Here is a 12,053-nt window from a genome sequence, read left to right on the forward strand (position 1 = left end):
TGGAAGTCGTCTCAGGTTAGTTTTGCAATTGTAAAATAAAACAAAATATATATATTTTCTAGATGACTTACACGAAAGTCGTCCGTCCGATGACTTACATTGAAGTCGTCCATGATTTTATTCCGAGATAATATTAGCCCAAACAAAAGATCAAATATTAGTATATTACCCAAACTTATGAAGGGACGATCTATCATCTGTATACATGAGCCTATTACTATAATTCCATTATCCAGATATCCACGTTTACGTACGGGCCCAACACTTTCGCAAGTCTTTTACTTGGCGAGAGCAGAAGCATAGCTCATCATGATCACTATATTCCACTTTATGAAAAGTATATAATTCTCCTTACTCACATCTATGCGGAAACGATCGAGTGACAAACTGACTACCATCAGCATCGCCTTTGGCTACTAAAGGAGTATTAAATTGTTCTTGACCAAGCCACCATACTCTATAACCTTTAGAAGTTAACATTTATACCAATCGAATAACAAAGATCATGTATTATACTGTAACAATAACAAAGTTATGATGATCATCCATAAGGGTTTCATAATTCAAACCCAAAGAGAATTAAATAATTTACAGATCACAATGGCCTTTGACCACCATAATAAAATCACCATCACACACACTTATTTCATTGACCAGTCTGCACCAACCACGAGTTATTCAACTGCGACACAGCCGTCTCCCTAAAACTCTTCACCTTCACCAAACTAAAATGTGTACAAACCGTCCCCACACCCGACCCGACCCGGGTCGTTTTCAACAAGTAACAAACCGGTCCACTATCCGCCCCCCTTCCCTGCGCGACTATCCCCCACGCGCTCGTTGCACCTTCCCCACACGCGCCTCCATCGTAATCATCTCTCTCCGCCACTTCACCGTCAGCTAACTTCTCCACCAACACCACTCCCTCCGGCGTCCTCTCTTCTCCCCTCCCCCACCTCCCTTCCATCGCCTCCCAATCCTCCGCCGCCGGATTCGTCGCCGTCGCCGTCGTCGTCAAACCTCCGTTCCCTTCCGCGTATAAGTTCACCATCAACGACGATTCTCTCAGATTCCTCACGATCTCAACAACCGAATCTCTCAGCCACTCGTCAAGCTTCTCCCGCGACACGACGGATCCGCCGCGTTTCCGCTTGGGCTTCACCGGTGCAAAATCCGCCATCGTCATCGAGACTTTCCCGCTCTCGGTCCGATTCCGTCGATTAGTCACCGGAACCGCCACACACGAAGCTCGAGGTGTAACCGTTCGCCGATCGCAACGAACGGCACTCGCGCTTCCTCCTCCTCCTCCGCAGCATATACTCGCCATCTCCTCCAATGCAGAGAGAATCAATCGGAGAAAGAGAAAAGATCAACGACGGAGATTCGCTTCACGCTTTTGGTTTCTTGATTCTTTTATAGAATCATTCACCAATGGTTTGCTTGCTTCTCTCTTATACGTTACAGAGACTCAGCCACACGCAACCCAATGGCAACGATGGGTTAATTATTATTATAACTAATTGTTTCTCCACTTGGCTGATCCAACGGTTGTCATTCAATACATAGTACTTCCCTGGATTCTCTTCACGAAAGAGACCCAATACAGATCGATTAATAACCGTTGATTAAATTTAAACGGCTGTGATTAAAAGATGTCAATAATGGGGAAGGAGAACGTGGCGACGCGGTTTAGCTGTGTGCATGGCTTGCGCGAGCACGCGCTAGTACAGCGTTTTTATTGCGGTGAACACGTGTCATCCACGTCAGCTATTAATCTCGGCCTTTGGATGATACACGTCAGATTCCTCGCTGGACTGGGCCTTTACCAATTTAAGGCCCAAATATTTTTGTAAACCCATCATAATAAACCCTAAAGCGGCTTTCATATATTAAGATTGATTTACGGTTTTTAAATTCTGTTCGCCGCAAATAAGAGAAGCAAAACAGGCTTGAGAAGCTCTTTGCTGCAAACATGGCAAGTCTTCTTGTCTTTGATAAATTAATCGTTTAAAACTTGTGTATTGAATTATGTTTTATTCAGACTTTCAAGCGCAGGAACGGTGGTAGGAACAAGCACAACCGTGGTCATGTGAACCCAATCAGGTGTTCCAACTGCGGGAAATGCTGCCCCAAGGTTTGGTTCGATATGTTAAATTTGTATTGAAAGTTTGGTCTGATTCTTGTTTCCTCCTGTTGTGTAGGATAAGGCGATTAAGAGATTCCTCGTCAGGAACATCGTTGAGCAAGCTGCCATCAGAGATGTACAAGAAGCTAGTGTATACGATGGTATTTTGTTGAATGATTCTCATTTGGAGATGAGTGTGTTTTATAGATTGTTGTTGATATGTTTTTTTTTGGTGATCCGTAGGTTACACTCTACCAAAGTTGTACGCTAAGATGCAGTACTGTGTTTCATGTGCTATCCACTCTCACGTTGTGAGAGTTCGATCCAGCACTAACCGTAGAGTTCGTACCCCACCGCCCCGTTTTGCCAGACGCAAGGTAATTACTCGATACTTTGTTTATCATCAGTGTTTAGATACAAATGGGTCAGTTTTAGCTCTTGATTATGGCTAGAAAGTAGAATTCTTGATAAGTTGATTAGAATGTGAAGCTCTGCACTATCTTATTGCTATAGTTGCTTCCATTTTTTCTTGAGCTAGTTTCAAAAGATTTACATTTGTATATGCATGTATTGTTGAGGCCTCTTCTATGATAATTTTTTTTTCTTTAATTGAATGGTTTTGGAAATGATAAAATTTTCAGGAGGATGCGCCCAAGCCTGGACATCCTGGTCAGGCCCCTCGACCTGCTGGTGGTGCCCCAGCTGCTCCTCGTGCCTAAAGACTGCAACAAGCTGGCTATCCCAAACTATTTATATTCTAGTAGTCTCAGTCTTGTCTGGAGTTTGTGAAAATATTTTTGGCATTTGGTTTTGAATCTTTGAAACTCTTTATAAGTTTATTTTTGACGTTTACATTTCCTTTCAATTTGACATGTTTTATTCCATATTTGCACTGATCACCTTTGGAAATATTTTCGCACTGGTATTGATCTTATGCTATGCATGGAAATATTTTTGTTTATTTTTATAATTGCATGTGATTCATATATGTCTCTGTTCATTTTAACTCTGCTAGTATATGTCTCTGTTCATTCAAAAAAAAATGTATTTGTTAATTTTCTCTTTGAATTTAATTAACGTTCCCAAGTCATTTTTGCCTTCTCCAAGACTTCATGTTCCTGCCCCTACTACCAAACTTAATCCAATTGGAAATTTCTTTGTTTATTGAACCTGAGGAACTTTATAGTATGGAAAAGAAATGAAAAGGATTGTGGACAAAGAAAGAATCTTAGGTCGTGTGCTGCTTTAAAAAGAAAAACGTTCTACGGTTTCTGTTTAGCATTTTACTAGATTTTGATCCGCGCTTTTAAAGCGTGGATTTATTTTTTATTTTTTTCTATTGACAAATATTTAGTAAATGTCATATTTTTATATATTTATGTTTTATTTTATAAAAGACTTAAACTTTTATCTTTATTTATCGTATGTCATTTTAAATGACTATTTATGCTTAAAAAATTAAACTTTATTTCTTTAATGAATTAAGTTGGTATAATTCTGCTAAATTAATTTTATTAAGTGGTTAATACTTTAATAAAAAAATTATATACTTTTAATAAAGATTTATACTTTTCAATGAAAAATTTAATTTTTTTATGAATGCTTAAATTATATTAAGAAAAGAAAAAAATAATAATTAAGAATAGTTAAAAAAAATTATTTGAACTTGGACACAATGGCCCAAAAGAAAAAAAGTGAGAATTGGATCTGATTTCTTAATCGGCCCAAATGGCCCAAGAGAGATCTGATGTGGGCTGGATCCGAAAAAATAGCCCAATGTAAATGTGTTGTTAATATTACTTGATTGCCCTTAATGAAACATGCAATGTTAGTAAAGAAAAGGGCAGACTAAGGTAATTTTTAAAATAGGATCATGCTTTAATAGTATAGATTTTTTAATTCATTTTTCTTAATTTTGTAAATATGAATTGTGGCAAATTTTGATTGGTAAGATGACTTATGTGTTATTAACTTACTAGCATGTTTTTTCCGTATACGCGCGGGTGTTCTTTCATTGTTTTTAATAAATTTAAAATGTTATTCTTAATCTTCATAGATAACAAAAACGTCTTCTTTTTTTAGTTCAACTTAAAAGTGTTGTAACCAGAAAAAATATTTATTTTACATATATATAAATCTGAATAATTATAAGAAAGTAATTGATGATACATGACATTTTAGTATATTTATTAGTGAAATATAGTAAAAGAAATATTGCAGTTTAGATAGTATGCTAATAATTTTTATATGTGAATATATTTAGCTGTTGACAATAAAGTAAATATATTTAGCTGATTACTTATTTTATTTTACCGAATTCAAAATGGCCTCAAGCCTATCCAGACATGCTTATATATGTTACGAGAATGATATTTATTACATAAAATACTGTTTAGAATAGTCACTTAAATATTGTACAAATTTAATATTTAAGAATTTTCAAGCGTAAAATGTTTTTTAAGATTTATTGATGTTTAAAGAGAGAAAAAGAATTTATTTGTAAAGTTTTGTTTAATGCTCCTTTGAATGGTTAAAAGGTTTTGCATCTGACCTATTTATCAAAAGGTGAGCGGTATATATGCATGTATTGTTGAAGCCTCTTTTATGATAATTTTTTTTTCTTTAATTGAATGGTTTTGGAAATGATAAATTTTTCAGGAGGATGCGCCCAAGCCTTGACAATCTGGTCAAGCCCCTCGCCCTGCTGGTGGTGCTCCAGCTGCTCCTCGTGCCTAAAGACTGCAACAAGCTGGCTATCCCAACTATTTATATTCTAGTAGTCTCTGTCTTGTCTGGAGTTTGTGAAAATATTTTTGGCATTTGGGTTTGAATCTTTGAAACTCTTTATAAGTTTATTTTTGACGTTTACATTTCCTCTCAATTTGACATGTTTTATTCGATATTTGAGCTGATCACCTTTGGAAATATTTTCGCACTAGTATTGATCTTATGCTATGATATGGAAATATTTTTGTTTGACAATTTTGATTTCCTCAGTGATGCATAGAGCTAAAAGTAATTTATTTTTATAATTGCATGTGATTCAAATATGTCTCTGTTCATTTTTAACTCTGCTAGTATACAGGGGCGGATCCAGAACGATTTTTTACCGGGGGCACAATATCATTTATAACTAAATTCATTTAAATAAAATTCTTCAAAAAATCACCTTACAAATTAATCCTACGCGATTCCATTTTCTGGAATCTTTTTATCACAGCATCGTTTGTTACTTTCTCAAATAGTTCTTTCTCAACAAAACAAATAAAACAATCATTTAAAAACTGATCACTTATCCGATTCCTCAAGCTAGTCTTCACAATCTTCATCGCAGAAAAACATCTTTCAACTGTAGCAGTGGCGACAGGCAAAGTCAAAACTAGCTTTAAAATCCAATAAACCAAAGGATGTGAAAGGTGTTTCTTTGTCTCTACCATCATACATGCAAGATCTCCAAGATTCTTCAAATTAGCAAATCTTTCATCTTCGCGAATGTTATCAATATAGAGACCAAGTTGATGTTCAAGAGTCATCCGCTCCATATGACTAAAATCCTCAGGATAAAACTCAGACAACCTCATAACTTTCAAGTGATCAAACTCACGAAATGAATCACTAGGGCTCAAAGAAGCAATGCAACCAAGTAATTCAGTGTTTACCTCATCAAAGCGGTCATTAAACTCATGAATTTGCATATCCAATACAGTGTAAAAGCATTCTACCTTGTAATGATGCAAGTTGGTTATATTGCTTCTTTTTCTTGAACTCTTGGAGTTAAACTCATCATCCATAACCAGCAACTCAGTCTTGTAAGTTTTACAGAAGGAAAAAACTTTGTTGATCATAGATTCCCATCCATTTTCCCTGAGCTTATTCAATTGTTGCTTGGTGGATTTCACAAGCGACATAGCATTCAGAATATCCAAGTCTTTCCTTTGAAGAGCTTTTGATAAACTATTTGTGATCCCAAGAATAAGCAACATTAACTGCAAGTAGAACACAAATTCAAAGGTGTAGAAGTAATTGAGAAGACCATTAGCTTGTCGTCTTTTGATAGCATCACTCCCATCTTTTTCGACATACTCAAGTACTGTAATGATAGAAGGAAACAAATCAACCAACCGCAGTAATGTTTTGTAATGAGAACCCCAACGAGTTTTACCGGGTCTTTGAAATGAAACCTCTTGGTTTAATCCCTTTCCTGTCTTCATTTCACCTTTCTTAGTTCTTTCCTCTATTCTTTTCAGATGATCTTCTCGCACCATATCTTTTCTCTTACAAAAAGCCCCAACAACATTTAACAAGACAGCAAGCTTATCAAAGAAATCCACAACCCCAAAATGCTTTTGAGCAACTACCACGACAACTAACTGGAGTTGATGAGCAAAACAATGGACATAATACGCAGAACTACATTCTCTCATAATTAAAGATCTCAAACCGTTGAATTCACCCTTCATATTACTCGCTCCATCATAACCTTGTCCTCTTAGCTTTTTCATACTCAGTCCATGTTTAGCAAACAATGAATCAACAGCACACTTTAGAGATAAAGAAGATGTCTCTTTCACATGAACTAGACCAATGAACCTTTCTTTAACTATCCCATGATTATCAACAAAGCGAAAAACCACTGCCATTTGTTCTTTATCAGAAACATCTGCAGACTCATCCACCAACAAGCAAAATATATCATGACCAACTTCTTGAATGACAGATTCAATAACTTCTTCTGCAAAACAATGAACTATATCTGTCTGAATTTTGTGGGACACCATCTGATTGTTTTTTGGAGCATTCTCTAAAACAACTTTACTCACAAGTTCATTTTGCTCTGCTGTGTATTTCAAAAGCGCCAAAAAGTTTCCCTTGTTGACTGAATCTACTGACTCATCATGACCTCGAAATGGTAGTCCTTGTTGTAACAAAAACCTACAAGCACCAATTGAAGCATTCAATCTGATCCTGTATTCATTTTTAGCCGCATCATCTTGCTTATAAAAAGCATGAACAATTGACTGCCCTGGTCTCATAAAATAATCAGCCCTTTTCAATGCACTATTGTGAAAACTGTTCACTGCTCCAACATGATCTTGTAATCTCTCAGTCTTGTTCCAGTCATCAAAGCCAGTAATCACAAATGCATCACTTCCACCTTTATTTTCAGTGTAATCTCTAAACAAGTAGCAGAACAAACAATATGCTTTGTCTTTCTTCACACTATATTCCAACCAATCACCATAGAGATCAAACCAAGATGGATTGAATCGTCTCAATTTGTTTGTAAACAATGTTTTAGGAAATTCATGACCACGTGGTTGACAAGGACCTCTAATAAGATATTTGCGTATTACCTCATCTCTTTGATTTGGAGGATATTTTGATATTCTTTTCCTTTCTCCGGGATCATAAGGTAATTTCTCCAATTCATCTTCAGACATAGCTAAAGACTCAAACTTTCTTTTGGGTTTGAAATATTTTTCCATTGAAAACTTAACTGCAAAAGAAAAAAAACATTCCTCAAACAACAATTCTATAGTTCCTAAATTTTCATGATTTTTTATTAACCAAGTACTCACGTTTTGCTAACACAAAATTCCACAAAAAATATAATTTGTTTCTTACTTTTTATTTCCCATCCATTCTCACATTCTAACAATAATCTTCACGTTCTAACAATAATCCTATAGTTATCAAGTCTTTATCAATTTGGAAGAAAAAAAGCCTAGCATATAATCAAATAGTTAAATCGCAAGTTCGTAACTATTGCAAATTCGTAATTTAAAATTAGACAAAAAGTAATAGTTCTTATTTAAGAAGCAACAATAATTTAATATAGAAGCTTTTTACCTGCGTTACTTTTTTGTTCGTCTGATTTAGAGTTTTTTGTGACTGGAAGCAGAAAACTTTAATTGAAAAAAAATAAAAGGAAGAGAACAAAACGAAAGATAAAAGACGTATTGAACTAGGTCAACTTTTCACCATCCACTTCTTTCATTAATTTTCTTTGATTTTGAATGGGTTATGGGTTTCTTAAATTGGGCTTTATATTTTAATTTTGGGCTACAATTATGTGTTTTTGAGTAATGATTTCACGAGAAGAATCTGTAGGAATACATTACCTTATGTGTTCACTAATAATTATACATAACTAACTATACATAATTTTTTTTTTTGAAAAAGTAGACGGGGGCACGTGACCCCATAGACTACCACATACGTCCGCCCCTGCTAGTATATGTCTCTGTTCATTCAAAAAAAATGTATTTGTTAATTTTCTCTTAGAATTTAATTAACGTTCCCAAGTCAGCACTGTTTTTCACTACAAGAAAACAGCGGTATTCTGACGGACGTTCCGACGGAAAATGAATTCCTCGGAATATACCGAGGCATTTCCGAGGCAATTCCGAGGAAACACAAAATTTTGCTTCCTCGGAATTCCGTCGGAATATTCCGACGGAATTCCGAGGAAAATTCATTTCGTCGGAATATTCCGACGGAATACCGAGGAAACTAGTATTCCTCGGAAAAAACCGATGAATTCCGAGGAAATATTATAGACGTTAGAGAGCCGTTGGAGAGCCGTTGGGGGATTTTAAAAATTCCGAGGAAATTCCGACGAACTAGCCGTTTGCATCGGAATTCCGTCGGAATTTCCTCGGACCGTCGGCAGGATTTCAACTATAAATACAAGCACCCCTCTTCCTCTTCATTCACACCATATCTTCATCCTCCCTCTCACTTTCTTTACACACGAATTTGATTCATAAAAAACATGTCTTCTTCAAATTATTTTCGTTCTTGGATCGATCGACCTCATTTGGATCCGAACACGAGATTGCTTACGGAAGAATACCAACAAGGTATAACCGAATTCATGGGGTTAGTTCACCGACAACCGGAAGCAAAAACAGGTATGTTAAGATGTCCTTGCTCTAATTGTAAAAATAAAAAAGTTATTAAAGAATGGGATGTTTGGACTCATTTATATTTGAGTGGGTTTACACGAAGTTACAAAATTTGGTATCATCATGGAGAAACTGATTATGAACTTGGTAGTACTAGCGAACCTCAGCCAGCGGTTAGATTAGAAGATCCAATTAGAACGGATGTAGATTACGGTGTAGGTACTGAGCAGATGGTAAATGATCATTTTAGAGGGGAAGATTTACCCAATGCCGAAGCTAGGAGATTTTATGATATGTTGGATGCTGGAAAGCAACCATTGTACGAAGGTTGCAGAGATGGTCATTCAGCTTTATCATCTGCTACAAGATTGATGGGCATTAAGACGGATTATAATTTGGCTGAAGACTGTGTGGATGCGATTGCTGATTATGTAAAAGGTATTCTACCCGAAGATAATGTAGCTCCTGGCTCATACTACGAGGTTCAGAAACTCGTAGCTGGTCTTGGTTTATCGTATCAGGTAATAGATGTATGCAGAGACAACTGCATGATTTATTGGAGGGCGGATGAACAGCGGGTTTCATGCAAATTTTGTGGGAAGCCTCGTTATAAAGATACGAGTGGAAGAGTTCCAGTACCATATAAAAGGATGTGGTATTTGCCTTTGACGGAAAGGTTGCAGAGGCTGTATCTGTCTGAACGCACAGCGCAACCAATGAGATGGCATGCGGAGCACTCAACAGATGGTGAGATCAGACATCCTTCAGATGCAAAAGCGTGGAAGCATTTCCAATCAAAGTATCCCGACTTTGCGTATGAGAGAAGAAATGTCTACCTTGGATTATGTACTGATGGTTTCAGCCCGTTTGGCAAGAGTGGAAGACAGTATTCTCTATGGCCAGTCATTCTTACACCATACAACCTACCCCCAAACTTGTGCTTGCGACGAGAGTTTTTGTTTCTCTCGATTCTCGTTCCCGGACCAGAGCATCCTAAGAGATCACTTGATGTGTTTCTTCAGCCACTAATATATGAGTTGCAACAACTATGGACTCAAGGTGCTGAAACATACGATGTTTCGTATAAAGAAAACTTTCAAATGCGGGCAGTACTAATGTGGACAATAAGTGATTTTCCAGCATATGGTATGTTATCTGGATGGACAACGCATGGAAGGCTATCATGTCCATATTGTCAAGATAACACTGATGCTTTCCAACTAAAACACGGAAGGAAAACGTGTTGGTTTGACTGTCACAGGAGATTTCTACCACCAGATCATCCATATCGTAGAAGTAGGAATTTGTTTACGAAGAACAAGAGGGTGTTTGACAGTCCACCTCCGGAAATTCGTGGGAAAGATTTGAAGACACAACTTAGAGATTTTGGTGCAGAAAGGACGCCAGACGTCGGTGGACATGAGCATTTTCCGGTAGATGGTGTTGGAAACCTACATAACTGGCACAAAAAAAGTATTTTTTGGGATCTGCCATACTGGGAGGATCATCTACTAAGGCATAATTTAGATGTCATGCATATCGAGAAGAACTTTTTTGACAATCTCATGAACACGATCCTTAATGTTCAAGGTAAAACAAAGGATAATTTGAAGTCAAGACTGGATTTAGTCGATATATGTGCTCGTTCAGAACTTCATGTTGATGAGAGTGGTAGGGCTCCTTTTCCCATATACCGACTTGATGCAGCGGGAAAGGATGCGTTCTTTGATTGGATTTCAAACGATGTGGAATTTCCAGACGGTTACGCATCTAATTTGCGTAACTGTATCGACAGAAAGGAAGGAAAGTTTACTGGCTTGAAAAGCCATGATTGCCATGTAATGATGCAGCGTCTCCTTCCGTTTGCCTTCAAGGAACTATTACCACGAAATGTTCATGAAGCAATTGCAGGGATAAGTGGTTTCTTCCGCGATTTATGCACAAGATCAGTGACTCTTGAAGGTATTGAAAATTTGAAGACTAACATAGCTGTGATTCAGTGCAACCTTGAGAAGATATTTCCTCCCTCATTTTTTGATGTTATGGAGCATCTTGTTATTCACCTGGTAAGAGAATTGGAACTTGGTGGTCCTGTGCAGTATAGATGGATGTATCTGTATGAGCGGTATATGTTCCATTTGAAGAAGATGGTGAAAAATTTAAGTAGGGTGGAAGGGTCTATAGTCGCACAGATGATCAATGAAGAAACTTCAAACTTTGCCGAGTACTACTTTCCAGCAGAAGTTCAGACCAAAAACAGAAGACCTGCTCGGCATGATGATAGAGGCGAACGGGCAACATATCATTGGAAGGTTCCAGACATTTTCACAGACGTTGGACGACTTAGCGGAAAACCAAAGGACCGTCGACTTACTGATCAGGAGCGCAGTCATTTGCAAACATATTTACTCACCAACTGCGAAGATGTTCTTCAATATGAAAGGATTTTCATGGCAGAAAAGCGGTTAGAATATAGATACGCCACAGAGGACGAACTAGAAGAAATGAAGCAGAGAGAATTTGGTGGATGGATGTTTACTTATGTGAGTGATGGTTTGGCCAGAGGTGAAACATTTGACGATTGGATACGCGAGATGGTCGTTGGACCAAACTTTGTTGTGAAGTCATATCCGAGATTTTGTACTCGAGGATATGCATTCACAACTCAGAAGAGGAGACGTTCGAGTACGACTTACGATGCTGGTGTTTGTTCTGCATCAGGAGATGATGTATACTACGGACACATAAATGAGATTTTGGAAATCAAGTATTTGGGCATGGTTGGATTGCGCTGTACTGTTTTCTATTGTGACTGGCACGACAACACTCCAGATCGAGGTGTGAGAACAGATGCATTTGGTGTTACATCAGTAAATTCAAGACGGAAGCTGCAATATTATGATCCTTTCATTCTTGCTTCTCAGGCCGATCAGGTTTGTTATATCAAGTACCCCCGGGTAAGGAACAGAGATGATCCATGGGTTACTGTTACAAGACTCAACCCGAGAGGCCGAGTTCAG

General features: G+C 37.4%; 3 protein-coding genes across 5 annotated transcripts; 1 reads left to right on the plus strand and 2 right to left on the minus strand.

Moving 5' to 3' along the window:
• Positions 1–414: 414 nt before the first annotated feature.
• LOC103863107 lies at positions 415–1,491 on the minus strand. Of its 2 annotated transcripts, none has more exons than XM_033290672.1 (2): positions 552–1,491; positions 415–497 (listed from the first exon to the last, which is right to left on the minus strand). In XM_033290672.1, exon 1 carries the CDS (start codon positions 1,325–1,327, stop codon positions 647–649), a length of 681 nt encoding a protein of 226 aa, XP_033146563.1. In that variant the 5' UTR covers positions 1,328–1,491; the 3' UTR covers positions 415–497; positions 552–646. The 2 variants fall into 2 exon arrangements, with proteins under 2 accessions (XP_033146563.1, XP_033146562.1); XM_033290671.1 differs by having other exon boundaries at positions 415–491; positions 546–1,491.
• A 338-nt stretch (positions 1,492–1,829) lies between these two features.
• Positions 1,830–5,027, plus strand: LOC103863108 (40S ribosomal protein S26-2). Of its 2 annotated transcripts, none has more exons than XM_018658401.2 (5): positions 1,830–1,975; positions 2,042–2,134; positions 2,202–2,286; positions 2,369–2,502; positions 4,784–5,027. In XM_018658401.2, the coding sequence occupies exons 1-5, from the start codon at positions 1,973–1,975 to the stop codon at positions 4,802–4,804; spliced, it is 336 nt and encodes a 111-aa protein (XP_018513917.1). In that variant the 5' UTR covers positions 1,830–1,972; the 3' UTR covers positions 4,805–5,027. The 2 variants fall into 2 exon arrangements, with proteins under 2 accessions (XP_018513917.1, XP_009139107.1); XM_009140859.2 differs by lacking the exon at positions 4,784–5,027 and adding an exon at positions 2,767–3,085 and having other exon boundaries at positions 1,831–1,975.
• Positions 4,921–8,591, minus strand: LOC103863345 (zinc finger MYM-type protein 1-like). Its single transcript, XM_033290619.1, has one exon. It carries the CDS (start codon positions 7,609–7,611, stop codon positions 5,296–5,298), a length of 2,316 nt encoding a protein of 771 aa, XP_033146510.1. The 5' UTR covers positions 7,612–8,591; the 3' UTR covers positions 4,921–5,295.
• Between the last annotated feature and the right edge of the window lie 3,462 nt (positions 8,592–12,053).

Source organism: Brassica rapa, chromosome A04 (assembly GCF_000309985.2).
Source record: "Brassica rapa cultivar Chiifu-401-42 chromosome A04, CAAS_Brap_v3.01, whole genome shotgun sequence".
Taxonomy (NCBI): domain Eukaryota; kingdom Viridiplantae; phylum Streptophyta; class Magnoliopsida; order Brassicales; family Brassicaceae; genus Brassica; species Brassica rapa.